Source organism: Sminthopsis crassicaudata, chromosome 1 (genome assembly GCF_048593235.1).
Source record: "Sminthopsis crassicaudata isolate SCR6 chromosome 1, ASM4859323v1, whole genome shotgun sequence".
NCBI classification, from domain to species: domain Eukaryota; kingdom Metazoa; phylum Chordata; class Mammalia; order Dasyuromorphia; family Dasyuridae; genus Sminthopsis; species Sminthopsis crassicaudata.
This window is the reverse complement of record NC_133617.1, coordinates 511,115,517-511,143,239: the sequence shown is the minus strand read 5'-3', so window position 1 is coordinate 511,143,239 and position 27,723 is coordinate 511,115,517. Positions and strand designations below refer to the sequence as shown.

General features: G+C 36.5%; 1 protein-coding gene across 2 annotated transcripts; it reads left to right on the top strand.

Moving 5' to 3' along the window:
* Window positions 1-27,723, top strand: NT5M (5',3'-nucleotidase, mitochondrial). 2 transcript variants are annotated; one of them, XR_012484664.1, is made up of 6 exons: window positions 1-902; window positions 22,573-22,673; window positions 23,415-23,475; window positions 23,883-23,997; window positions 24,981-26,866; window positions 27,539-27,723. XR_012484664.1 is itself a non-coding variant. In XM_074281596.1 (5 exons), the coding sequence occupies exons 1-5, from the start codon at window positions 630-632 to the stop codon at window positions 25,142-25,144; spliced, it is 714 nt and encodes a 237-aa protein (XP_074137697.1). In that variant the 5' UTR covers window positions 1-629; the 3' UTR covers window positions 25,145-27,723. The 2 variants fall into 2 exon arrangements, 1 of the variants encoding a protein (XP_074137697.1); XM_074281596.1 differs by having other exon boundaries at window positions 24,981-27,723.

Genomic DNA, 27,723 nt, shown 5'->3' with positions numbered 1-27,723 from the left:
CTTCCTAAGAGGGTTATATAACTTTAAGTCTTCCACTGGCGAAGAGAACAGGAACTTCAAGGTTAACACTGCCGGGTTATGGCGGTTTCCAGTTGCTGGGCTGCGGAGATACTTGATCTCTGCCGGGCTTCTGGGGACTAGCGGCCAGCAGCCGCTGCAGCTGCCGCTGCCTATCCCTTCCAAACCCCCGAGATTCTCCGGCTCCACCCAGTGTAAGGGTCTTTCCTCCGCTCCCTGTCTGGGCGGCGTGGGGAAAGGTTCAGGGTCCGAGGGGACTCCTGGCCTCGGCAGCTGCTGTTCAAGCTGCCCAGATGTTCGTCCGCTGACGATCGCCCTGGAGGCTCGGGATCTCCGGGGAGCGGTGGCTGCAGTGCCCGGGGAGGCTTTCCTCGGCTCCGGCTCCGGCGGCGGCTGCGGCGGCTCTCCGGCGCTCCCAGCGGGATCATGCACTTGAGTGGGCCCAGGAAGGGAGGGGCAGCTAAGAGAGAAAAAAAGGAAGAAGAAAAGCCCGAGAAGCCGGGAGGAGGAGAAACTCTTCTCCTTCGCGCCTCCGCTCCGGGGCCCGCGCTGCCGGACGGCCCGGGGGCTTATGCTGCAGAGCTGGGGCCTTCCGGCATCTCTTGGGGGCCATGATTCGGCTGGGGTGGTCTCTCTGCTGGTCTAAGGGCCGGGGCACCTGCGGTAGCCCTCGGACCCTAGTCCGGTCCTCCTCTTCTGGCAGCCCGGCGCGGGGCAGGCCCCTGCGGGTGCTCGTGGACATGGACGGGGTGCTGGCCGACTTCGAGGGTGGCTTTCTGAAGAAGTTCAGGGCCCGATACCCGGACAAACCTTACATCACTCTGGAGGACCGGAGAGGCTTCTGGGTTTCGGAGCAGTATGGACAGCTGAGACCCGAGCTGAGTGTGAGTCCCCCTGCCTTTCTCTTGTATCCCTCTCCGAGTGGGAAGAATTGAATACTAACAAACAGTAATAGTGCTGGTAATAATAAATAACAATTATTCTGAGTTGGGGGTGAGCGCCCCCCCCCCTTTTCTGGTACATCTGTCTTCTGCGAGGCAAGGGCTCGATACTATCTAATCATAATATGAAGTTGATAAACTTGACCTGAGCGTGAAACATTCCTTTTCTGTGTAGGAAGAGGGCAGTTCTTAATGATAATAATGACAACATTTCTTGGTTTAAAGTTTGCAAAACTTTTACGTACGTTACCTCATTTCTTCCAACAACCCTGTGAAACATTATTTACATTTTGCAGATAGGGAAAGAGACTCATAGAAGTCACATAGTTAATAAGTGTTTGAGGATGAAATTAACCTGGTCAAGATTAGACTTGAAAGTTACATGAATGTTATCTAAACTCAAAGATGAGTATCTGAAACTCAGAAAAGGGAAGTAGTTTGCCTAAGGTCTCGTAACAAATTAAGAGATAGTAGAGTCAAGATCTTGGTTCAGTTTTTGCCTAAATGTGCTAATGTACCCAAAGCATTCTGTCACTGCCTTAATATCAATTTGAATAATCATATTCTGTAATATTTTCAAAGTATTTTCATACTTATTATCTGATTTTATTAACTATCAATCCAAAGAGAAAAACAGGGAAAAAACAACACATTCCCTTTTGATGTATGAAGAAACCAGCTTTGAAAGTCACTAGTTAGCAAGTCATTTCCTTCTGAGCTTCATTTTCAAAATCTAGAAGTTGATCTCCATGGTAACTTAAGCTCTGACATTGATTTCAATTTCTTCCTCTTCTATCTGGGTTGAGATTAGACAAGTCTCTTATCCTTTCTAGGACTACAGTTTAGGTTCTCTTCATTTACGACATTAGTTCAATTTGGAATTGTAGACTTTAGAACTGGAGAAATCTAAGACATCACTTCATCATTTTTAAAAAGATACATTTTGACAAACACTCCTCAAAAAAAAATCTAATAATCTTTCCCCCATCCTACTATATTCCTTGAAAATAGGTAAGCAACAGTAAACTGTAGTATATATTTGTGGGGGCAGCTAGATGACTTAGTGGATAGAACACCAGCCCTGAAGTCAGGAAGATCTGAGTTCAGATTTGGTCTTAGACACTTAATTCTTCCTATTTGTGTGACTCTGGGTAAGTCACTTGATTCCAGTTGCCACAATAAAAAATAACAAGAATAAAAAGACCTCTAGTGAAGGGGAACCCATTGCTTCCTGAGACGACCCAGTGTACTTCTCTTGTTTGGAATAAAATCAGTTGTGTTTTGCAAATATTACTCATTTCTCCCAGTTTTGACCTTTTGCGTATGTAAGTCTAGTCCCTCTTCTGCTTGTCAATCCTTCAGATTCTGAAGACAGCCAAGATTCCTAGTTCCTTCAACCAATAATCATATGTAACATGCTCTCATTGACCCTTTTGGTCTTCTACTGGATATTCTCCAGCCTTAGCAATGCCCTTGATATATATATATTGTCCTGAACTGAAAATAATATTCCAGATGTAGTTTTAAAAGGGCAGAGTAGAGTGGAACTGTTATCCTCCAGGCAGTCTAAGATTGCACTGGAGAGCATTCTTGCTTAGTGACAGGAGAACTTTGCCTGGGTATTAAGACCTAGATTCATGCTCTGCTTCTGATATTTCTTAGTTCTCCCACTTTTCAGTGCCACAGCAAGTTTTCTTAAGACTTGAAGGTACAGACATTTTGCTAATCTGTACCAATGGAGGGTATTTCTATATTAATAGTAACCTGCATGGATGAAATAATGAGTTTAGACCTAAAATCAGGATCACACTAGCTTTTTTGACCACTATGTTACACAGTTGTTTCCTGTTGATTAAATATAGATTAAGTAATTCCACTAAAACCCAGATCTTTTTATCTGATGAATTGCTTTCTAGCTATACCTACTGATGTATAGTGGTATATCAATAACTACTTCAAAATAAAGATGTAACAAATTCACAATGGCCATTCTCTTTGACAAAAAGTAGTTTTATTTAGGGGAAGGAATTATAGACAAAATGAAGGAATGGTAAATATGAAATAGAGTTGGAAGAGCATATAGTTATAAAAGGAAAAAGATAAGTTCCCCAGAGGAACCAAGAGAAAGAAAATACTCCATGACATTGGAGAAAACTTTTGTCTTTTAGGTTAGACTGATTAATTAACGTAAAGGGAATGGCGCCATTAGAAAGAAGGCACTATGAAGGAGAAAAAGAGAGTAACTCATAGTGGGCTTAGTCCTGAAGAGAATTTAACAAAGATCTTTTATAGGAGAAAAAAAATAGGAGGATTTCCCAGGTGTAAAGGCTTGAACTCAAGAGGGAGAGGTGATCTAGGAGGAGAGGAAATGCCTCTGAGCTCAAAGGTGGGGGAAATCTAGCTAAATTGAATACACCTGGCAGACTAAGTTCCCAGACCTGTCTATAAAGATTTGCTAATCAATATCTCTAAAGACTGTTTGAAGATACCCAGGTTGGGGGATGGACTATGGGGATTGCTAAAGAGTTCCTTTCTAGATAGTCTGGGAATTATTTGTTAATGGAATTATCTGATAATAGCTTCTTCCTGACAAGAAGAATGTAAGTCACTCACCTCTTGTATTTGTGAGGTATGTTGTTGAATCAACATGAAGGCTTTCAAAGCAATTCTTTGGGGAAGTTTTATATCTCTAGATGCTTACTTGCATAAAATAGAGAAAAAGAAGATAATTGAATTGGGCATGTGACTAAAAAAGCTAGAAAAAGAACAAATTAAAACCCCCCCAATTAAACACCAAATTTGAAATTCTGAAAATAAAAAGGGAGATTAATAAAATTGAAAGTAAAAAAAAAAAAACTATTGAACTAATAAACAAAACTTACTGAAAACTTTATGAAAAAATCAACAAAATAAATAAACCTTTAGTTATTTTGATTAGAAAAAGGAAAGAAGAAAATTAAATTTAGTATCAAAAATGAAAAGGGTGAACTTTCCACCAATGAAGAGGAAGTTAAAGAAATTATGAGCTATTTTACCCAAATGTATGCCAATAAATCTGATAATCTAAATGAAATGGATGAATATTTATAAAAAATATAGATTATACAATAACAGAGGAGGAAATAAATTATTTAAATAGTCTAATTTTTAGAAAAAGAAATTGAACAAGCTGTTAATCAGCTCCCTAACAAAAAATCTCCAAGGCCAGATGGATTTACAGGTGAATTCTACCAAACATTTAAAGATCAATTACTTCCAATATTATGCACACTATTTGGAAAAATAGGGAAAGGAGGAACCCTACCAGATTCTTTTCTTTTCTTTTCTTTTTTTTTTTTCTGAGGCTGGGTTTAAGTGACTTGCCCAGGGTCACACAGCTAGGAAGTGTTAAGTGTCTGGACCAGATTTGAACTCTGGTCCTCCTGAATTCAGGGCTGGTGCTCTATCCACTGTGCCACCTAGCTGCTCCCAGATTCTTTTCTTATGACACAGACATGGTGCTGATACCTAAATCAGGTAAGGTCAAAACAGAGAAAGAAAATTATAGACAAATATCCCTAACGAATATTGATGCAAAAATCATATATAAAATATTAGAAAGGAGATTGCAGCATATTATCCCCAGAATCATACACCATGATCAAGAAGGATTTGTACCAGGAGTGCAGGGCTGGTTCAATATTAGGAAAACTATTAGCATAATTGACCATATTAATAACCAAACTAACAAAAGTCATATGATTATCTTAATAGATGTAGAAAAAGCATTTGACAAAATCCAACACCCATTCCACAAAAAATTCTAGAGAGCACAGGAATAAATGGAGTTTCCTTAAAAGAATCAATAGGATCTATTTAAAGCCAATAGCAAACAACATATGTAATGGGGTAAACCAGAACCGTTCCCCAATGGATCAGGGGTGAAACAAGGTTGCCCACTATCACCGTTACTATTCAATATTGTATTAGAAATGTTAGCTTTGGCAATAATGGAAGAAGAAGAAATTAGAGCAGTAATGAGGAAATGAAATTATCACTCTTTGTAAATGATATGATGGTATACTCAGAGAATCAACTTAAAAGCTACTAGAAACAATATACAACTTTAGCATAGTTTCAGGATACAAAATAAATTCACATTAATCATCAGCATTTTTATATATTACCAGCAAAGTCCATCAGCAAGAAATATAAAGAGAAGTTCCATTTAAAATAACTGTAGATAATATAAAATATTTAGGAGTCTTCCTGCCAAGGCAAAGTCAGAAACTATATGAACACAATTATAAAACACTTTCCACAGAAATAAAATCAGATCTAATCAATTCGAAAAATATCAAGTACTCATGGGTAAAAATACGATATAAATTAATCTATTTATTTCATGCCATAGCAATCACATTCCCAAGAAGTTATTTTACAGAGCTAGAAAAAATAATAACAAAGTTCATGTGGAAGAACAAAGGTAAAGGATTTCAAGGGAATTAATTTTTAAAAATGCAAATGAAGGTGACCTAGTTATACCAGACCTACTGGTGTATGTTTTGATGATCAGTGATCATCAAAACCATTTGGTACTGGCTAAGAAATAGTTGAATAGTAGAATAGGTTATGTTTACAGGACAAAATAGTCGATGATTATAGTAATCTAGTATTTCATAAATCCAAAGACCCCAGAGCTTTTGGGATAAGAATTCACTATTTGACAAAAATTGCTGGGAAAATTGGAAATTTGTATGGCAGAAACTAGGCATTGACCCACCTAACACCCTATAACAAGATAAGGTGGAAATTGGTTCATGCTTTAGATATAAAAAGTGATATTATAAGCAAATTAAAACAAAGGATAGTCTACTTTTCAGATCTGTGGAGAAGGAAAGAATTTGTCATCAAAGTAAAACTAGAGTACTTATGGAATGAAAAAATGGATAATTTTGATTATATTAAGTTAAAAACAAAAACAATGCAGATTTAGAAGAAAAGCAATAAACTGGGGGGGGGGATATTTATATTGAATGGTCCAGATAAAGCCCTCATTTCTAAAATATATAAAGAATTGACTCAAATTTATAAGAATTCAAACTATTCCCCAATTGATAAATGGTCAAAGGAAATGAACAGACAATTTTCAGATGAATAAATTAAAACTAGCCATGTGAAAAAATGCTCTAAATCTCTATTGATCAGAGAAATGCAAATTAAGACAACTCTGAGGTACTATTACACTTTTCTCAGATTGGCTAATATGACAGGAAAAAATAATGATGAATATGGAAAGGGATGTGGGAAAAGTGGGACGCTGATACATTGTGGGTGGAGTTGTGAACTGATTCAACCCTTCTGGAGAGCAATTTGGAACTATGCCCAAAGGGCTATCAAACTGTGCATATCCTTGATTCAGCAGTGTTTCTACTGGGTTTGTATCCCAAAGAGATCATAAAGAAGGGAAAAGGACCCACATGTGCAAAAATGTTTGTAGTGGCAAGAAACTGGAAACTGAGTGGATATCCATCAACTGGGGAAATGGCTGTATAAGTTATGGAATATTATTGTTCTGTAAGAAATGACCAGCAGGATGATTTCAGAAAGACTTACATGAACTAATGCTAAGTGAAATGAGCAGAACCAGGAGAACATTGTATATGGCAACAGCAAGATTATATGATGATCCATTTTGACTTCTTTTCAACAATGAGAAGATAGAGACCATTTACAGTGATCTTGTGATGGAGAGAGCCATCTATACCCAGAGAGAGGACTGTGGGAACTGAGTGTGGACCACAACATAGCATTTTCACTCATTTTATTGTTTGCTTGCATTTTGTTTTCTTTCTCATATTTTTCCTTTTTTTTCCTTTTTTTTTTTTTTTTTTTTTTTTTTTTTGACTGAGTCAATTGGGGTTAAGTAACTTGCCCAGGGTCATACAGCTGGGAAGTGAAGTCAAATTTGAACTCAGGTCCTCTTGACTTTAGGGCTGGTGCTCTATCCACTGCACCACCTAGCTGCCCCATTTTTTTTCCTTCTTCTTTTTTTTTTTTTTATTAATTTTATAATTATAACATTTTTTTGACAGTACATATGCATAGGTAGTTTTTTTTTTTTTTTTTTACAACATTATCCCTTGTACTCCCTTCTGTTCCAAATTTTTCCCCTCCTCCCCTCCCATATGTATTAAATATCTTATAGTATATCCTAGGTACAATATATATGTGCAGAACTGAATTTTGTTGTTGTTGTTGTTGCAAAGGAAGGATTGTATTTGGAAGGTAAAAATAATCTGGGAAGAAAAACAAAACAAAACAAAATGCTCACAGTTTACACTCATTTCTCAGTGTTCCTTTTCTGGGTGTAGCTGATTCTGTCCATCATTGATCAATTGGAATTGGATTACCTCTTCTTTATGTTGAAGATAACCACTTCTATCAGAATACATCCTCATACAGTATCATTGTTGCTGTGTATAATGATCCCCTAGTTCTGCTCGTTTCACTCAGCATCAGTTGATGTAAGTCTCTCCAAGCCTCTCTATATTCCTCCTGCTGGTCATTTCTTACAGAACAATAATATTCCATAACATTCATATACTATAATTTACCCAACTATTCTCCAATTGATGGAAATCCATTCATTTTCCAGTTTCTAGCCACTACAAAAAGTAGCTGCCCCATTTTTTTCCTTTTTGATCTGATAGTTGTGGAAATATATATAGAAGAATTGCACATGTTTAACATATATTGGATTGCCATCTGGAGGGGGGGAGGAAGGGAAGGAAAAAAATTTGGAATACAAAGTTTTGCAAAGGTAAATGTTGAAAATTATCTATGCATATGTTTTTAAAATAAAAAGCTTTAATTAAAAAAAAAGAAGGCTTTACCTTTATTGTTGTTGCATTTCATATGATTAGGTTCTGCCCAGTGTCTTAAGTTATATAGAATTTTTTTCAATCTGACTCTTGTATTTGGTGTTTTAGGTATTTCACCCAGCTTTAATCCATATACAAATTTAAGAGGCATGCCGTCATTAACTAAATCATTAATAATTTAATAATTTAATAATTTCAAATCATTAATAAAAGTGTTAAATGGAATCCTTCTATTTTGACTAAAAGCAAATCATTAACCTCTCTTCTTTGGTTTGGACTAACTAGTCAGTTCTAAATTCATGTCATTGTTCTATTGCCGATCTCTGGGGCCTACAGGAAGATTTAGTTAAGAATGATTTTTCCTTTTAAAATAAGGCTTTATTGTATCTTAAATGTAAAAGTAAACATATAAAAATAGGTTCTTGGACTTTAGTTTGCTGCTCCTGGCCAAGTTTTTTTTTTTTTTTTCCAAGTGCTTTATTTTCAAATGCTTTGGCTCTCTGTCTCCAATATGAAATTGTATACCTTTGAGACCACTTTTAGTGCCACAGTACAAAACTAATGCTATCAGACACTTAAGCAAGGGAAAGAGAACTGTTTAGTTGTGTTTGAAGTTGAAAAAGAACTGTTTAGCTGTGTTTAAAATTGAATGAGTACACATAACAAATATAATCTGGTGTTTTTCACATGGAGTATGTTACTTTTGTGAATATTATTCAAGGGCGAATCCAAAATGGGATTGCACTGCAAATGTGATTCATTTAATCCTGTTCAGAAGTAAAAGGATGGCACACATTCTTTAATTGGGCAGACTAAAGGATGGTGAGATAAATAGATTTACCACAGTGCAAAGAAACAGCAAAGACCATAGAAATGAGTTGAGGTGATCCATGACAATTCAGTACTGTTTATCTGAGATCTTGGGAACTTCAGAGATATAATTATTCTCTTTATAGATGATTGCTTCAGGATGGGCCATATGAATGACAGAATAAATATTGATGGAATTTCAGTGGTATCCATCTGGTTCCCAGAATACTTTTCCCACTTAACTTACTAGAAAACTACAGAATTTTACAACTGAATATGAAATAGTTCTGCCCTCAAGGAGTTAAAATTCCATCAAGAGAAAGAGATTGTAGGGATCTAGGTAAATACAAAATATATACAAAGTATATGTCAGATGATATCTGGCCTGAATAAAAAGGCAGTAATTACTTTGGGCATCAGGGAAGGTTTGTGTGGTAGAACATGATCGTGTTGAACTTTGATAAAAGTAGAGGATATAAGAGGCAGAAAGGAGAGAAGACTTTGTGTGCATTTCAGATTTGGGAAACAGTTTTTGCAAAGACAGAGACAAGTGGAGAACAGCACATGCTCAACAGAGGAGTTCATATCTCATCCTACCTTCAGTCAGGGATGCTATTGAAAGGTTTTTTTTTTTTTTTTTTTTTTTTTGTAAAAGAAGATAGCTTGCTCAGATTTTAATCATTTTTGACAGACAGTTGAAAGATTGATTGGACAGGGGAAGTGTAAGACCAAGAAATCAAATTAATGACTAATGCAGTAGGCTCTATTATTCTGTGTAGTAGAAGGATCCAGCAGAATGAGGATTGAAAAAAGGCTATCACATTTGTAAATTAAGAGCATAACTTCTAATTAAGATGGAAAGGAAAGGAAATATGCATTTACTAAGTTCTATCATGTACCAAACATTGTACTAAACACTTCACAAATATCTCATTTGGTCCTTTAGTACTGTTGTGCTAAAATTATTATCTTCATTTTACATTTGAGAAGATAGAGGTTAAATTGCTTGCCCAGATTCATATAACCAATCAGTATCTAAGGCAGCATTTTAACTCCGAACTACTTGAAGCTAGCCTAGCACTTTATTCACTGTATCACTTACTTGCTTCTGCAGATAGAGATATGCAGAGAGAGGACTGCCAAGGAATTTGATTCCTTCAAACAGATGTGAAACTTCCAATACTCTGAAATGAGGGGGCAGACTTTCAATCTAGTGCAAACTGTAGCTTTCCATAAGAATAGTATATGAACACACAGAACTAGAACAGAACTGTCCAAGGAGAAAGGACCTATCTATGTAATCCTTGGATCAGGAAACAGAACTAGGGTAGAGTCCTAGATATTAGTGTCAGGTGGATCATATAGGAGGCCTGAGAACATCACAATTTATAATATCATCCTGGGGTCTATGAGGACACAATTAGAAATTGTAACCAATATATAGCTAGGAATTATATCAGGAGAAGACAAACTAGCCAATGCCAGAATCCTTTGTTAACCACCAAGAAAGTGACAAAAATTGTGTCAAAAGCGGAGTTCTAATTATACTAACATAATAATTCTTTATAAAATTAATAGAATCTGGACTATATAGAGGACAGGACCAAACAAGAAGATGCAATGTATCTAATAGTGCCAGAGAGGACTTGACTGAGCTTATATACCCAAACTAAGAATTGAGGCTTAAAATGCAAGTAAATAGAAGAAAAAAATTAGAAAGAATAGAAGAAGAAAAACCAAACAGTGAAAGAAATATTTCTCTTAACAGAGAAGCCCAAGGGGTAAATGCTGAAGAAAAAAGTAATACCACTACAAATGAGTTGAATCTTGAAGGAAAAAAATTTGGTTTGGCTAAAATAGTAGAAAAGGAGCTAGAGGAAATAAAGCAAGAGATTTAGAAAATGAGATTTTAGTTCTGAAGGGAAATAAAATGGAAAGAAGAACAAATAAAGAACAGATAATTGGAAACCTTACCAAATAGTGTATTGCTTGAAAAATCAAATGGAGCAATCAGTGCTTAATTACTCTATGAAAAAACAAAAAAATATTATAACAAGGTCAAAAGATCAGGTAGAAGAAAATGTAAGATATCCACTGTATTTAAATACATACACACACACACACACACACACACACACACCCCTGGAAAACAGGTCTAATAGAGATACTTTAAAAGTCACTGAAAATCATTGACTCTTTGAAAACCATAACTAAACAAAAAAGCTTAAATACTATTATATCAAGAAATCATAAAAGAAAACTTGTTCAGTCCTATGAAAACCAAAGGAAAAGTGAAAATAACAAGAATCTACTGATCATCTTTTGAAACTCTAAACTGTCAATACTTATATCATGGTCAAAAGCCAGAACTTCCAAATCAAAGAAAAAATACACTATAAGAAAGAAAAAAATAATTCCAAGTACCAGCCACACTTAGTATTATACAAGAATTTGCTACATCTACTCAAAAGGAAAGAAAACCTTGGAATACAATATTACAAAAGAAAAAGTAAAAGATTACAAAGAGTAGCTCACCCTGCAATAACATTATCTATAAAGAGGGGAAAATGTATTGTTATTAGAATAGAGGGTATTCAAGTATTCCTGGTAGTAAGACCACAGCTAAATAAAAACTTTGAAATTCATATACTGGAGTCAAGAGAAATCTAGAAAGGGAAATACATTGGAACAATTAGAAGAGGTTAAACTATGATAAAGGGCTTACATTCTAATGTAGAGAAGAGATAAATGGCTCTTCAGAATGTCATCTGTAAGGGTCATAAAAGGAGTTAAATAAGACAAATTAGGATGTGTGGGTTTTCAAGGAAAACAAGCATTTTGGTGTAAGGGCTGCTTATCCGCCTTTGGTGTCTACTTCTCACTTGACTCTCACCTGCAGCTCTAAGAATCTGTAGCATGTGCAGTAATCCTCCCAGGTAAGATGGGCTAAATCAGGTTGAGGGGAACCTGTGGGTACAAACTCATCATTGTTACCGGCATGTCTACTCCAAATATATGAATACTTATCCAGGCGGAATGGGAGGATGATAACAATTGTTACAGCAGCCATGAAGGCAGCTGAAGCAAGTGCTTTGGAGGGCTTAGAACTTGGTCAGACATTGAAGATGCTAAGATCATCCCTTGCATGCCTGGCCATCATCAGTCATCTTTTGTCTTGCTACTGGACTTCATTGACTTTGGAAGAGAGAGAAATTGACAACTTTGTGCAATTCTGCATCACTTAAATCCTGTTTGAGCATGAGTCAAGATATCATCCTGAAGTGTCATTGGTACTCTTAAAAGCAGAGAACAAACAACAACTTTCTACTCAGTAGGAATATAAGTGGGCGAGGGAAAGGAAATGTGGGGCATAAGAGGAAGTTTAATAGTCATGACTAAAACAAATTCCAGTTTTAGATGTTTAATTATAAAGAGGGATTTAAAAAGAGAGTATAAGGAGGTCTAGGTTTGATAAAGAAGGGACAGGGGAGTAGGAACAGATCATTTCAGTTAAAGAGTACTAGTGTTCATCTTTTCTTTTTCTTTTTTCCACTCTCTTCATAAAGACAAGAAGGAAAAAATTATGAGAGGGTAGGTTATATACAAAAAATCATAATAGTGAATGTGAATGGCATGGACTCATGAGAAGTAGGTAGGAAGAATAGATTAGAAAGCAAATCAAATAGTATATTGCATTCTTGAAACATAAAAATTCATTAAGTATTCAAATGGATATATTTGATCTCATTGATTTGAGAGTTCCCCTCCCATACTCCATAGCTCAATCCCACCCTGTCTGGGATTTCCTTTCCAAAATTTCCTTATCAAAGTTTAACTACAGAGGATCCACTCAACATGCTAGAGACCTTCCTCATATTCTTTGATCATCAAGGGATATTCTGACTATCTGACTGTCATTCTCACTCTTACCACAGGACCAACCCATCTTTTCTTTCTGTCATACTATTTCTTTATTACCTTTACTTCTCTTCTTCAGAGTTTCTTGTTGGTTACGTTATAACCGGCTCAGATCCACCACATAAGTTTTCATTGGCCTCTGTGTGATGCTTATCTTTAGTTCTTTAGTTGCAGTTGTGTGTAACATGTCAAACAGTAAAATGTTTGAATTGAAAAGATCTTGAGCACTCAGTAAGAGTGCTCTGCAATTTCTACAAAGCAATCCAGTTCTCTTTCTTCTTTCTTTTCAGCTATGGGCCTACCTTGTTGCCCATTTGTACTATCTCAGATAAACATACTGTTGAATAACCTCCATAGAAGGTCCATTCAGATAGCTGTTGAAATCTGGACAATAGATATTTTTCCCTCTATTTGGTCTTTCTTATGTGGATGGACATCCCAAACTCCATCGAGTGATTATAGATCTTTTTCAGGAAGGTCTGCAGCATCTTGGGACTTGATGCAATCAAAACAATGTCATCCACAAACAGGAGCATCTGGAGGACCTTTTTACCCACAGAAAATCTTTCTACTATCTGGATCTCCTCCATCTCTCTGGCAAATACTTTTGGTGAGCAAACATCTTCGTGTTTTATGCCTCACCTGATATTTAGTATCAGAGGATTATTGAAACATGTTGTTAAATCTTCTAAGGACTCCTGAATGATTTTGTTCTATAATAGGAGACATGTTGTTGTGAAAGGCTATTAGAAAATATTTTTGTCCTGACAAGTTAGTTGTTTATTGTTATTGTTGAAATTAACAAACAATAAATAAAATGGGATTTTATTTTCTCTACATCTTTCAGTTAGTTGTGAAGTGGTAATCATGGGGGCCATTGTTCAGTATGACTTTTGAATACTAATAACTCCCACTGAGAATGCCCTTTGTTCATTTATAGGTGACCTGCATAAAGATTTTGTATGGTCTGTACAATAAACCTATATGCTGATATTTATTGTTGTTATTCTCTCTATTATCTTTTTAGGGGCATTAATAAGGTTTGAGTTGGTTTCACTTTTGATATTTTCCTCTCCTTCAGATGGCTTTGCTGTTAGTTCTAAAATGCCTTTACATTTATGTACTCTTACCAATGAGCTCCTTTCTGAATATTTATTACAGTATGGCTGCTTTTCTCTTCCTTTGTTCTTTTAGTGCCATTTCTGCTTTCTGTATAAGCACCTTATGAACTGTGAAATTAAAGCCCAAATGTGGTCCTTATTCTTGGTGATCAAAAAGTTGGTCGAAATGGTTTTTGCAAATCTATTTCATATTTCTTCTTTCTATGGTCTTCTTCCATTTCATTCTTAACTATTCTTGGGATTACTTTGCTTGGTTGAATATTTTGCCAAAATTTCTTTAAACTGGTTTTATCTTCCATTGCTTCCCTTTGCTTTATGACATATGATTCTGCTTGTAATTTGTGCAATATAATAAGATTTTAACAGATTAATAAGATTTTATATAATTATAAGATTTTTACAGACCAATTTATATTCTAAAATATGTTACCTTTGGCCACTGTCTTTTTTTTTTTTTTTTTTTTTTTTTTGGACAAATGGTGTTTGCTGCCTTAGATTCCTGGACTATTTTGGCTTCTTTGTAGCAGTCAGTTTGCTGCATGAAATTATTATATTTGGTATTAATGCCATTCTCATTGTCCATTTTTCCTTTTCCATTTTCTACAGCCTGTTTAAATAAGTCAGAATCAAATCCTTTATATTTCTTTTTTTTTTTTTTAATTTTTTATTTTATTTTATAATTATAACATTTTTTGACAGTACATATGCATGGGTAATTTTTTACAACATTATCCCTTGCACTTACTTCTATTCAGATTTTTTCCCTTCCTCCCCCAACCCCCTCCCCCAGATGGCAAGCAGTCTTATATATGTTAAATATATTACAGTATAATTTAGATACAATATATGTGTGTAGAACCGAATTTTTTGTTGCACAGGAAGAATTGGATTCAGAAGGTAAAAATAACAGTTTACATTCATTTCCCAGTGTTCCTTTTCTGGATGTAGCTGGTTCTGTCCATCATTAATCAAGTGGAATTGAAATCCTTTATATTTCATCTTTTTTCTTAAATTGCATTTTTCTTTGTCTCTGAAAATTACTATATAAACCCTGATTCAGGGATAACTTAATTATAAATATTTACCATTTTCCTGTCCTTAAATTGTCAATTTTCACTCTTTGTGCTGTTATTTAGTGCTGACCAAGTCTAGCACTTCCCATTTGGTCTCTTTGAAGATAGCGTTCATGATATTAAAGGTGTGGGGCTTCTTTATAAGACTTTGGCTTCTTTCTCTCATTTCTTTTTCTTGAACTATCCTTTTCCATGTGCTTCTTCTTAACTTTACTTTTTCTCATCTTTTCATTGAAGTTACCAAACAAATAACAGAGTATAATTAGTAGAATTTCTCTACCATTTAACCCTTAGCAGTCCATATAAGATGCATATAAGTTGTAATTGTTATTATGGAGATTTTTTTGTAAATACTTATCTTCAGTTCTGTAATATGTGATGAGTAAATATTCCATGAAATACTATTTGTTATAGCTTTTGGGCTACAATAAACTTACTTTATCAACTCCTTTCTTTGACAAACCGAAGAATACTTAGCTTTCCCTCTCATTTTATTTATAACAAGAATGACAAGATTGATACTATTCAGTTTCTTCAGCAGTATGCCTTCTTAATGATCACTAGACCCTTGAGGATATCAGCAAATTAAAATTTCCTGACAGTCTAAAAACTCTGTGATTGATAATACCTTCTGCCCCTTTCCACATATTTTTCAGCATCAATCACTGGAGAAGCAGGAGGATATGCATGACTGATGATCATATATAATTTTTTCTTTGTTTTATAGATTGCTTGTCCTAAAAAAGATTTATTCACAGAATGGCCAGCTTATTGGTGATATCTTTTCTGTCATTAGCTAAGTTGGTCCTTGGAAAACAGACTTGGTCTATTTTCATACAGAGTTAAAATGAAGGACTGAAAATTTTAAAACCCTTTAACTGAATATATAAAACTAAGTGTTATTTTTATAAAAAACATAAAAGATAAAATATTACCTAGTGTGATGTAAAAAAGGAAGATTAAACTAGTAATATAAAATTAAAAATAATTCATAACAAATTAATAGAAAATAAAACAAATTATTAGTGACTGACTATTTTGCATAACAATGTCAACAAAGTTGGTAACATAAATGAAATGGAATGTTTAAGAAAATTATATGTCTAGATTAACATAATAAGAAATCAAGAATTAAACAATATAATTTAAGAAAAATAAATTGAAAATTCCATAATGGAATTCCTAAAGAAAAAAATTCAGGGAGCACATAGAGTTGCAAATGAATTCAATATTCAAAGAACAATTAATTCCAATATTATGTAAATTTTTTGCAAAAATAAGGAATGGAAATATCCTACCAAACTCTGTAACAGAAATATCTTGTCTGTGACAAGATACTTAAATTAAGGAGAGGTAAAGCAGACCCACAACATGAATTTCCCTGATTATCTTCCTTCTTGATGGATTTCTATAAGTATGTGCCCATTCTTCCCAACCAATACTATATATAATTTGTGGAAGAATATGACCCAGGTTTATGGGCAGACTTTTATGTTTGTGTTTATTTTGCTTTAATATTGAATTATTAACAGTAAAACAACAAGAAAGAAATCAACTTGTAAAGAATGTTACATACCAATACTTGTAATGGTTGTTGACATTAATTATTGAATAAAATATTAATAAAGAGGCTATATCAACTTATTAAAAAGATTTTGCACTATGATCAATTTTTTTTGCCAGGAATATAGGATTGCTTCAATATTAGAAAACTATAAACATGAGGATCATATTAATAATAACAAAAATAATAAAAATGACATAAGTATGATGCAGAAAAACCTTTTGACAAAATATAGCACCCCTTTCTGTTAAAAATATTGAAAAACATGAATAAACAGACTGCTATGTAATATAGCACATAAAACCAAGTTAAAACTAAGAACTAGCATTGTTTGTAAAAGCCAGACATTTTTCCAGTAAGATCAGGACTAAAGCAAAGCTATCCATTGTCAGAACTATTATTTTATATACCATGGTACCTCCGCACTCATCTCTTCAAACCTCGTCAAATACTTGTTATATTTCAACAAGAAAAAAATGATTCAGCACTTGACACCTTTGGTTGTTGTTTTGTGTGAGCAGTAGGGATGTGGTCATGGGCAACTTTTCTCCCCATGGAAGGCAGAACTGTGAGGTTGGAGCCCAGGATGTGGAAGTTGAGCAGGTAAATAGGCAAGTTCCAGGGCAGTTCCTTTAGGAAGATATGGCTGCACTGATTAGTCTTCTAGCTCCTTAAACAGTAACCCCAGAAGGGGCAAGGAGAGACTGGTGTGCCCAGCAGGAGAAGAAGCAAGGAGAGCAGATGCTGGGAATAACAGTGGTGGGAGCTCAGGCAGAGGGAGTGGTAGAGGACCCAGGACTCCTGGCAGCCCTGAGGACAGGACCCTGGACAGAGGAAGGTGCAGCGACTGCATATGGAGCTTCTGCTTCCATATCCAAGGCTCCTCCTTCCTCTCTCTCCACTAGGAAGCTTAGAAAGTGGGAGTGGAGAGAGGGAAAATATAAAGGTCCTCCTCTCAGAAAGTGAGATGGGTTAAGAAGGGAAGAGCCCAGCTAGATTGGTCTGGCTTGGCTTGTTTTTCCAGAGCTGGAAACCCCACTTACCCTTGTAGGGAATTTGGTAGGGAGGGATGGTTAGATTGTGGGCTGGAGATGTACTCCTTATTAAAAAAAACTTGTTCAGTACTCAGCCTTTTTGCCCTTCATAGTGCCCTCTGGAACCATTTAACAATGAGTACCAAGGAACCACTTTACTTCTAGAAACAGTACCTGTAGGTATAAGGTAAGGAAAATAAATTGGTAAATAGGCATAGACAAAGCAAACAAACTTAACTGCTTTTTGCATGGTAATTTACTTAACTCTAAAGAATCAACTAAAATTAAATGAAATAACTTCAGTATAAAATAACAGACTGTATTCAAATAACAAGCATTTTTTGAATTAGTAAATTAGCAAGTATTAAGTGCCTTCTGTGTGACAGGCACTTTGTTAGATGCCAGGAATATGAATAATTTCAGTGAAATAATCTAGACTTGAAAAGAAAGTTGGGAGAAAAAGAGCATTAATTAGTCGTTAAATATGTTAAATTTGAAATAGATAGCATCATCAGCATTTCTATGTTTTGTATATTTATAGTATATTACCAACAAAGTCCTGCAGAAAGAGATTGTAAGAGATAGAAAATATGAAATACCTGAGAGTATACCTGCCAAAACAAACCCAGGAACCAAAATTATAAAATACTTTTTACACAAATGAAGTCAGATTTAAATAATTGGAGAAATATTAATTGTTTATGGGTGGGCTGAGTCAACATAATAAAAATATCAATTTAACTAATCTCTTAGAAAAAAATAATAAAATTAATTTGGAAGAATGAAAAGTCAAGCATTTTAAAGGAATTAATGAAAAAATGTAAAGGAAAGAAATCTGGCAGTACCAGGTTTTAAACTGTATTATAAGGTAATAGTTATCAAAAGTATCTGCCACTGGCTAAGGAATAAAATGATGGATCAGTGGAATAGAGTAGATTATATAATATACAGTAGCAGATGACTATAAAACCTTATGTTTGATAAACACAAAGGTCTAAGTTTTGAGGATAAGAACTCATTATTTGATTAAAATTAATCTGGGCAGAGACTAGGTTTAGAAAAATATCTTATGCCATTTGCCAAGATAAGATCACATTATCTAAACATAAAGGGAGATATAAGTAAGTTAGAAGCCATGGAAAAAATTGCCTATCAGATTTATGGATAAGAGAAGAATTAATGAATAAATGAGAGAGCATTGAAGGATATAAAATGTAATCATTATTACATTAAGTTAAATACCTTTTGTGTAAATAAAACCAATGCAGTCCAAATTAGAAAGAAAGCAAAAGTTTAAGAAAAAAAATTGTTATAGCTAGTTTTTTTTTGGGGTAAAGGCCTCATCTTTCAAATATATAGAGAACTGGGCCAAATTTACAAGAATATGAATCATTCCCCAACTGATAAATGGTCAAAGATTATAAGAGACATTTTTGGAAGAAATCAAAATTATATATAGTTACATGAATAAATCTATAAATCATAATTGCTTAGAGGAATGTAAGTTAAAACAATCCTGAGTTATTGTCTCACATCTATTAGATTGGCTAAACTTATGGAAGAGAAAAATGACAACTATTGGAGATAATGTGGAAAAATTGGGACACTAATAAATTGTTGGTGAACCAACTGAACTGATCCAACAACTTTGGAGAAGAGTTTGAAATTATGCCCAAAAAGATATCAAACAGTGTATATCTTCTGACCTAGACCATTATTAGATCTGTTTTCCAAGGTGATCAGAAAAAAAAGAAGAAAAGAACTTATATGTTCTAAAGTTTTTACAGCAGCTATCTTTGTACTGGCAAAGAACTGAAAAGTAAAGGGTTGCCCATCAACTAGGGAATGGCTAAATAAATTATGGAATAAATTGTAATGGAATCCTACTCTTTGTAAGAAGTGACAGGTTGGTTTTTAGAAAAACATGAAAAGACTTACATGAAATAATGCAGAGAAGGACAAACAGAAAGAAAGTAACTTTTTAAATAATAGCTTTTTATTTTTCAAAATACATGCAAAGATAGTTTTTAACATTTATTCTTGCAAAACTTTGTATTCCATATTTTTTCTCTTCTTCCCTCTTCTCTCCTGGACAACAAATAATCCAATATAGACTAAATATGTGCATTTCTTCTAAACATATCTCTACATTTATCATGCTGCACAAGATAAAAATCAGATCAAAAAAGGAAAAAAATGAGAGGGAAAAAAAACAAGAAAGGTGAAAATGCTGTATTGTGATCTACATTCAGTCCCCACAGTCCTCTCTCTGGGTGCAGATGGCTCTTTCCATCACAAGTCCATTGGAATTGGCCTGAATCATCTCATTGTTGAAAAGAGCCAAGTATATCACAGTTGATCATCATATAATCTTGTGGTTGCTGTATACACTGTTCTTTTTGTTCTACTCATTTCATTAAGCATCAGTTCATGAAGGTCTCTCCAGGCCTTTCTGAAATCATCCTGCTGGTCATTTCTTTCTTTCTTTTTTTTTTTTTTTTATTCATTTTTCCAAATTATCCCCTCCCTCCCTCCACTTCCTCCCCCCGATGGCAGGTAATCCCATACATTTTACATGTGTTACAATATAACCTAGATACAATATATGTGTGTAAATACCATTTTCTTGTTGCACATTAATTATTAGCTTCCGAAGGCATAAGTAACCTGGGTAGATAGACAGTAGTGCTAACAATTTACATTCACTTCTCAGTGTTCCTTCTCTGGGTGTAGTTATTTCTGTCCATCATTGATCAACTGGAAGTGAGTTGGCTTTTCTTTATGTTGAAGATTTCCACTTCCATCAGAATACATCCTCATACAGTATTGTTGTTGAAGTGTACAGTGATCTTCTGGTTCTGCTCATTTCACTCAGCAACAGTTGATTTAAGTTTCTCCAAGCCTCTCTATATTCCTCCTGCTGGTCATTTCTTACAGAGCAATAATATTCCATAACCTTCATATACCACAATTTACCCAACCATTCTCCAATTGATGGACATCCATTCAACTTCCAGTTTCTCTGCTGGTCATTTCTTACAGGACAATAATATTCTATTACATTCCATAACTTATATAGCCATTATCCAACCGATGGGCATCCACTCAGTTTCTTGTTCCTTACTACTATAAAAAGGGCTGCCGCAAATGTTTTTGCACATGTGGGTCCTTTACCCAAGGGAAAAAAAAACTTTGTATACAGTAGCAATAATTGTTCAAAGAGAATGTCTAAGTTATTCTGAATAATATCAAATCAACTGTGAAAGACTTATGAAGGAAAATGCCATCTATCTCCAGAGAAAGAACTCTGATATATGGAAGTATGTATTGTATGGTTTTACATACACACATACACACATACATGCCGCCTCCCCCAAATATTGACTTTCTCTAATTCAAAATTGGAAGGGAGAGTGGTAAACAATTTTGAACTCAAAAAACTTGTTTTTAAGAAGAGAACTATACAGAAAACAACTATATGTAAATAAAATAGATAAGAATGTACACAAAAAAGAGAGAATACTATCATTAAAGAAAGTAGTTTCAGTTTGATGATAAGACCAGATTATAAGGACTTGAAAACTGAATGAGAGGAGGAAAAGTGGGTTTTCTTTTATTAAGAATTTGACTGAGAAAGAAGAGAGAGCATGATAGCTTGAGGAGATGATTGGGTCAAATGAAGGTGTTTTTAATGTTGGAGGAAACCTGGTCATATTTGTGGGCAGCAGAAAAGGAATCCAAAGATAGATAAAGTAATGAATTAGGGGGAAAATGGTAATTACCTCTTGTACAAGGATTAGTCTATCTAGATTAGAGGGGTTCATTATGGCCTTGTCAATGAATGAATTTTTTTGTTGTTGTTGTTCCAGCATAACTCAAAAAGATGAGTTATAGAAGGATTAAGATTTTTATGGAAGAAATGCCCACAGTAATGAAAGTATAAATTCCTAAAGTACTAGGATCCCTGAAGGAGGGAATGAATTTATCAGGCATTTTTTTGAGAATAGATTTTGTTAAATGATAGATGAGTGTCCCAGGACACTGAGGACTACCCAAGTTGGGGAATAGGGAAAAGGGCAAAGAAGAGGCTATGGCCATCCTTATGTATGGTGACTTTCTTCTTCTGGAGCTAGGCATCTAAAATAAAGGTGTTTAAAAAAAAGCTTTAAGGAGTACAGTGCTAGCTTTACTTTCTTCATGTCTGAACTTAATCTCTACTCAATTTGTCAGAAGCTGGTCACAAGATTTCAGTTAAAAGTTCTTCCACTTTGTGACTTAGGCCCCCTAATTCAGTAATGTAAAATAAATGGAGCTTGTAACTTCAGTTTTGACTTTAAATCTAAAAATTCAAACCTCATCCTTATCTAGTAACATAGAGACAGGTGAAAACTAACGGTGGTTTAGAGAGAAAAGCAGAAGCTTCTGATGGAAATTAGAGTTTGGTTTCTATGATCATAGATTTTTAGCTGTAAGGGACTATAAACAGCCATTTAGCCCACTCTACCCCCCTGTTATTTTTCAAATGAGACCTAAGAAAAGCAATGTATGACTTGCCTAAGGTCATAGTAAATGGCAGAGCTGGGATTTGAACCTATACTCTCTTCAAATCAAATACTACTATTCTGAATTAGGAAAAGAAGATAAATTAGCAAACGCTTTCTGGATGTATTTGAAAGGTCGGAATAGCTAGAATATCAAAAAGAAACTTAAGACAAAACTTTATGGATTTGCTTTATCATTACACTGGGGTGCATTGTTTTAGCAGGCAAACTTGGGGCATATAATTTCTGTCTGGCAACAAGGGATCAATTTAGCATAGTTGAAAAAACCTTGGAGACATGGTTTTAGTCCCAACCCAGCCACTAGATTTCCATGGATTCCTTTGTACATTTGGGAGTCTTTGGTGTCCATTTGTCCATTCTACCACTCTACCCATCCCTCTTGGCTGGTCCACATAGGAGCTTACCAGGAATATGATTGGTCCACAGAAGGAGACTTGGAACCAATATAAATATCAGCCTGACATCCAAGCCTAAATATTGTGATTTCCATGAATAATGAATAGAAGAACTGGGAACCTGTCTCTGCCATCTTCATACTAGCACATATTCTTAGTCTTGGTGGATGAACTCATATGACTGAATCTTGTTTTCAAGAATAATGTAGTATGGAGAACAGAGGAGAGGAGCTGAGGGCTCTAAGCAATAACTAGTTTATCTTCCCCTCTTAGGAGAAAGCCATCAGCATTTGGGAGTCAAAGAATTTCTTTATTGAACTTGAACCTCTACCAGGGGCTGTGGAAGCTGTGAAACAGATGGCCCGCTTAGAAAAGTAAGTTTATCTTCCTGCTCATACTGTAGCCTCCTACACTTCCTTTCTCCCTTGCACCTCTGCTTTCCTTTGCTGACTGATTTGTGAGAACTTCTTAGGTCTTTTTCTCTGCCTTCTTTTGATTTTCTCTTCTTTTCCCCAGTGGGAACGACTCTTTTTGTCTTCTTGGCAGTAGGCCAATTTAACTTTCAAGACAAGAACTCTAATTGAATGAAATATTGATTCAATTTGGGAGCACATGCTCACATCTAACGAATATTCTAATGTTAGATTTTTTAATGTTATAGTTTTTTTTTTTCATTTCAGTAGTTTTGGAAACCATCTAGGGTTCCTTCAAACATATTTGTGTGTTGTTTCCCCCCAACTTAGTTTGTAATTGCTAAATATTGATTGGGACTTTGCTGGGGGTATCAGCCACATAATCTGTATTCACATACTAAATGACATCAATCCTAAAAGACATGTTCATTTGAGCTGAACCTTGAAAGGGGCTAGTAGTTTTAAGAGGTAGCAGTGAAGAGGGAAAGCAAAGGCAGAGTATGAGGATGAAATGCCTGTGAATGAGCAAGTCAGTTTGGCTGAAAAGGTAGAGTGTGTTGAGAGGAAATAATGTGAAATTAGCCTGGAAGGATAAATTAGAATCATACTATAGAAAAAGATTGACAGGGAAAGACTAATTGATCATGGCTATTTCGATGGCTTAGAAGTTTTTTCTCTTGCTTCTTTTTCTTCTATCTACAGCACACATGTCTTCATCTGCACAAGCCCCATCAAGAAATATAAGTACTGTCCTTATGAGAAGGTAAGACATAGACTTCAGGGCTCTGAAAGTCAAGAGAGGGAGATTTCAGCCAAACTTACCTATTCCACAAACTGTTAGGTTTTGGCTGAGCACTTTTATTTTGGCTTCTGGACTAAAGGGATGACCTGCTTTGGGAATCTCCATGAATATTCCTTAATAGCTTCATGGAAGGAAAAGGAAGATTTTCTTTCCACCCTGTGTATAGTGATTGGCCTTTGATGGTATACTATTCAGAGACTGGTGATCCAGTGTCAAGAAAAGCTGATCTTAGGATACCTTTGCTGCTGGGCTGCTAGTAATTGTATCACACTGGATATTATCACAATTGGACCCTGGAAGTCATTTGTCTTCAATACTTGAAATAAGGGTGCTAATGAACCTCTCATTTCTTCCTGCTTATTTTCTAGTATGCCTGGATAGAGAAGCATTTTGGCCAGGAGTTTCTGGAGCAAATTGTGCTCACACGGGATAAGACTGTGGTCTCTGGAGACCTCCTTATAGATGACCGACCAGATATAACAGGTAAAGGGCATCTGGAGGAGAGAGAATTTTTTTGGTTCAGGAATTAGGACTTAATACAAAAGGCCTGATTCCTATCTTTTTTTCTTCTACCTACGATTTACCCCTCTCCTATCAGTGACCACTTATTAAGTGTTTACTGTCTGCCCAGCAGTGTGTCAGCCACAGTCAAAATTTTTTTATAAGATAAGATTTTTTTTCCTTTAATTTATATGTGACAGTATAGTGTGATGCCAAGCATTTGGCTTAGATTTGAGAGACCAAGGTTCAGATCCAGGCTCAGATAATAATAGCCTAATGAATTTGGGCAAGTCACCTTAGTTTCCTCATTTGTAAAATGGCGGGTTGGATTCCATCTCCAAATTCTATGAACTATGATCTTAGTAGGAAGACAACACTTAAATTCCATGTAGGATAATAGAAAGAACTGAATTAATAGTGAGAAGACTTAGACTTGATTATTTTGTGACCTTAAGCAAATCATTTAACCCTTCTAGGTTTTTATTTATCCGTAAAATAAGTGGGGTCGACTTAGATTGGGGTTCCTCATCCTATTTTGGGCCACAGCCTAGTGAAGCCTATAGACTCCTTCTTAGAATAATGTTTTGAAGAAATTGAAGGATCCATTAAATTTCATTTAGTGGTTAATGAAAATAAAGATTTTCTCTATCCCCCCCCACTATCTATGTTCACAGACCTCTGGAAATACATTTCCTGACTCCCAAGAGAGTTAAAGCCCCAGGTTATGAAGCCCTGACCTAGATGATTCCTAAAGAGATTTAAACACCTACATCCTAAGCTTCTGCAAGAGAGCAGTAAACAGCTATATATAATCAAGAGTTACAGACTTGTTCATAGGAAGGAAAGATCAGTGAACTGGCTGTGGTATATATTGGATGATAGGATGGCCATAAAATTTCCAGATTACAGGGACCCTTGGGCACAGCCCCGGGGCCCCTCACCAAGCTCCTTCTTCCTCTCTCCAGGGGCTGAGCCAAACCCCAGCTGGGAACACATCCTCTTCACCGCCTGCCACAATAGACACCTCCAACTGCAGCCACCCAAGAGGAGGCTGCACTCATGGACAGATGACTGGAAGGCCATCCTGGACAGCAAGCGCTCCTCCTCACATTGGGTCCTCCCTCCTTAAAGGGACAGGCACCGGCTTCTCTAGGATGTGGAAGATGTCCTAGGCCTGATGGGGTGGGGTGGGGAAAATCAAGGAGGGAAGAGGGGAGTGAGTAGCTTCCTTTGTAACCTTACTAGGAAGAACTGGAGCTTGGAGCTTTCTCATAGGAGAGGAAGAATTACCTGTCCCAGGCTTGGGAAGGAAAGGAGACTGGGCTCAGTAAGTCTCTGGCTACCACTGTAGTAGCACTTGTTGGGTCCAGGACCTCTTTGTGTACGTCCCCTTCCCCACTGTACTAGTTGGGCTGTTAAAAGACAAACAGACTTTTACCATATGTCAAGAAGGGAAGTTGACTCTTGCCTTTTGGTGTTCAGTGGCAGAATTTAAGGCCATTCTCTCCAGAAGTTATCTAAGACAAAGTTCTGTCCCTTGAATAGAGGTTTGTCATTTGAACAAAAATCTGGCCCTCCTCTTGCCCCACACTTGAGGTTGTTCAAGCCAGTGTAGACTATAACCTTATCATTTACTCAAAGAGAATATGATATATCCATAAAGGCTCCAAAAATCAAATTTTTAAGCTAGTGGGTTTTTGTGACTGAGATCTGAGCGGGAGCGGAATGAGACAGAGTAATGGGTTAACAATGGATGGCAAGTTGTCCCTCACCTCTTCCTGTAATAGGTTCATCCCCAGACACATTTTGATAGGTACGGCCTTCTCTGTCCCCAGATTCTATTCTATTTAGATCTCTTTCCTATTCCTAATGGCTTTGGGGTCAAGGTGTGTTCTTAGTGTTTCTTCATTTTGCCTATTTGGAGGTTAGAGAGTTGGTGGGTCTTGGGAGACAATACAAGTCTTACAGTGGGGTCTGCCTCTCTCTTGCCTACCTAGGATGTGAGACTTGGGACCTTTCTACTCTGGTCTCGTGGTCTGGCCTTGAAGCAACCTGTACTTGGAGGGCTGTTGGCATTATAGGCAAGTCCTCAGATATCTGGATATCTGATTTTCTGAGGCTAGTAGGATTGAAGGCTCTAACCATACCCTAACCTGTTTTTCCTGGTTCCAGGAAGACTCTCTGCTCCATCTCCATTACTGTCCCCACTCATCCCTTCCATCTCACTGCTTTGATGAGGATAATACTGATGTAGATGCAGACTGGATGAGCTTGTGTCAGGGAAGCTTTAGGAATCCAACAGGCCTTCATGTTGGCTCTTCTATGATATCAAGTAGTCCCCTTTCCTGCCTGCCTTGGGAGTGCAGGTGGGCAGAAGCAGACTAGAAATTGGCCCCACTGTCTAGGCGCCCTCCGCCCACCCCTAACTCCTCCTCCTAGACAGCTTATACCACCTTCCCTTTGGCCCTACTGGTGATCCCTCATCCCATCTCAGTGAAAATGAGTAGCCTGACCCACCTCTCTCTCTTCTTTATTATCATAGTAGCTGCATATTCTATCCCTTTCCCCAGCTGTTAATCCCTCTCAAGTGCCTTTCAGCTACTCATTGACATCTTCTGTCCCTTACCCTATTTTTCCCTTTACAAAAATCAGGATCTCTTTTGGGGCCTCATCCTATTGCCAAGAAGTGTTCCTGCAAACCCTTAGGAAAGATTTGAGGAGTGATTACAGGAGTATAATAACACTGAATTGGATTCTGAGCCTTGCCCAAGGGGAAAAGGGAAGAGCACTGAGCTTCTTGGACAGAATGAGGGAACCAGATAGAAAGTTCATCCCTTCCTTGATCCTTACTGCACCACACTACCCTTTCCCCAGGAAAAGAATCTTCCATTTTTGCTGTATGTTTAGTAAGAGCTGAACCAAGATATCCCAGGATCTCATGCCCTCAGAAGCTGAAAATTATCATCCCTCTTTGGAATGTCTGATGAGGTCTTAGAGTCATAGGATCCCAGGTGGGAGAAGGCTGCTGGTAAGTGCAGGAGTCACTTAGCTGGCTCCAGAAGGAAGCTGTAACTAGAGATGATTCCCTGTCCCCAAGGGAGTGCCTACAGGGAACAGCCATTCTTCTGAATATCCTAGCACTCACACACAGGTAGGTCTGAGAATAAGAGCTGGGAAAGAGGCTTATTTTCTAGAGCATAATTGCTTTTATTCTCCAAAAACACTTCTATGAGGAAATTGGTAATCTTGAGAATTCCCAGACCAAGACTCTTAACTCAAGATAAACTTGCATGCCTCCGTTCATTTGTGGATTCATAAGGAAGAAATAGTACCAGCTGTATAGTAACTAGTGACAGATGAAGGGTGGAGGAGGAGAGATGGTTGCTTTCACAGATCAAATTATCCCAGAATCTGAGAGCTGGAAGGAACTCTAGGGATAATCTAGTCTCAGCCCCCTAATGTAACAGATGAGGAACAGGCCCAAGGACAATCTGGTCTCTTTCCTCCTGTTGCAATTACCAAGGCACCACACCACCTCCTGTTGGAACCAGTTTGCTCCTCCCTTTTTATCTTCTCCCAGACTCACTCCCTTCCCCCCAAAGGTCAGTCTAGGGGGAGCTGCGTCCTCCTTAGTGACTCAGCAAGCGTTAAACACTTACCCTGTGTTAGGCACTGCAATAAGCATTGGGAATACAAAGAAAGAACAAA

Excerpts from the sequence above, each read along its gene's own strand:
- NT5M (XM_074281596.1), top strand. The coding sequence starts at position 630 with ATGATTCGGCTGGGGTGGTCTCTCTGCTGGTCTAAGGGCCGGGGCACC. Across the intron at positions 903-22,572 it reads AGCTGAGACCCGAGCTGAGT|GAGAAAGCCATCAGCATTTG; the intron begins GTGAGTCCCCCT and ends TTCCCCTCTTAG. Across the intron at positions 22,674-23,414 it reads CAGATGGCCCGCTTAGAAAA|CACACATGTCTTCATCTGCA; the intron begins GTAAGTTTATCT and ends TTCTATCTACAG.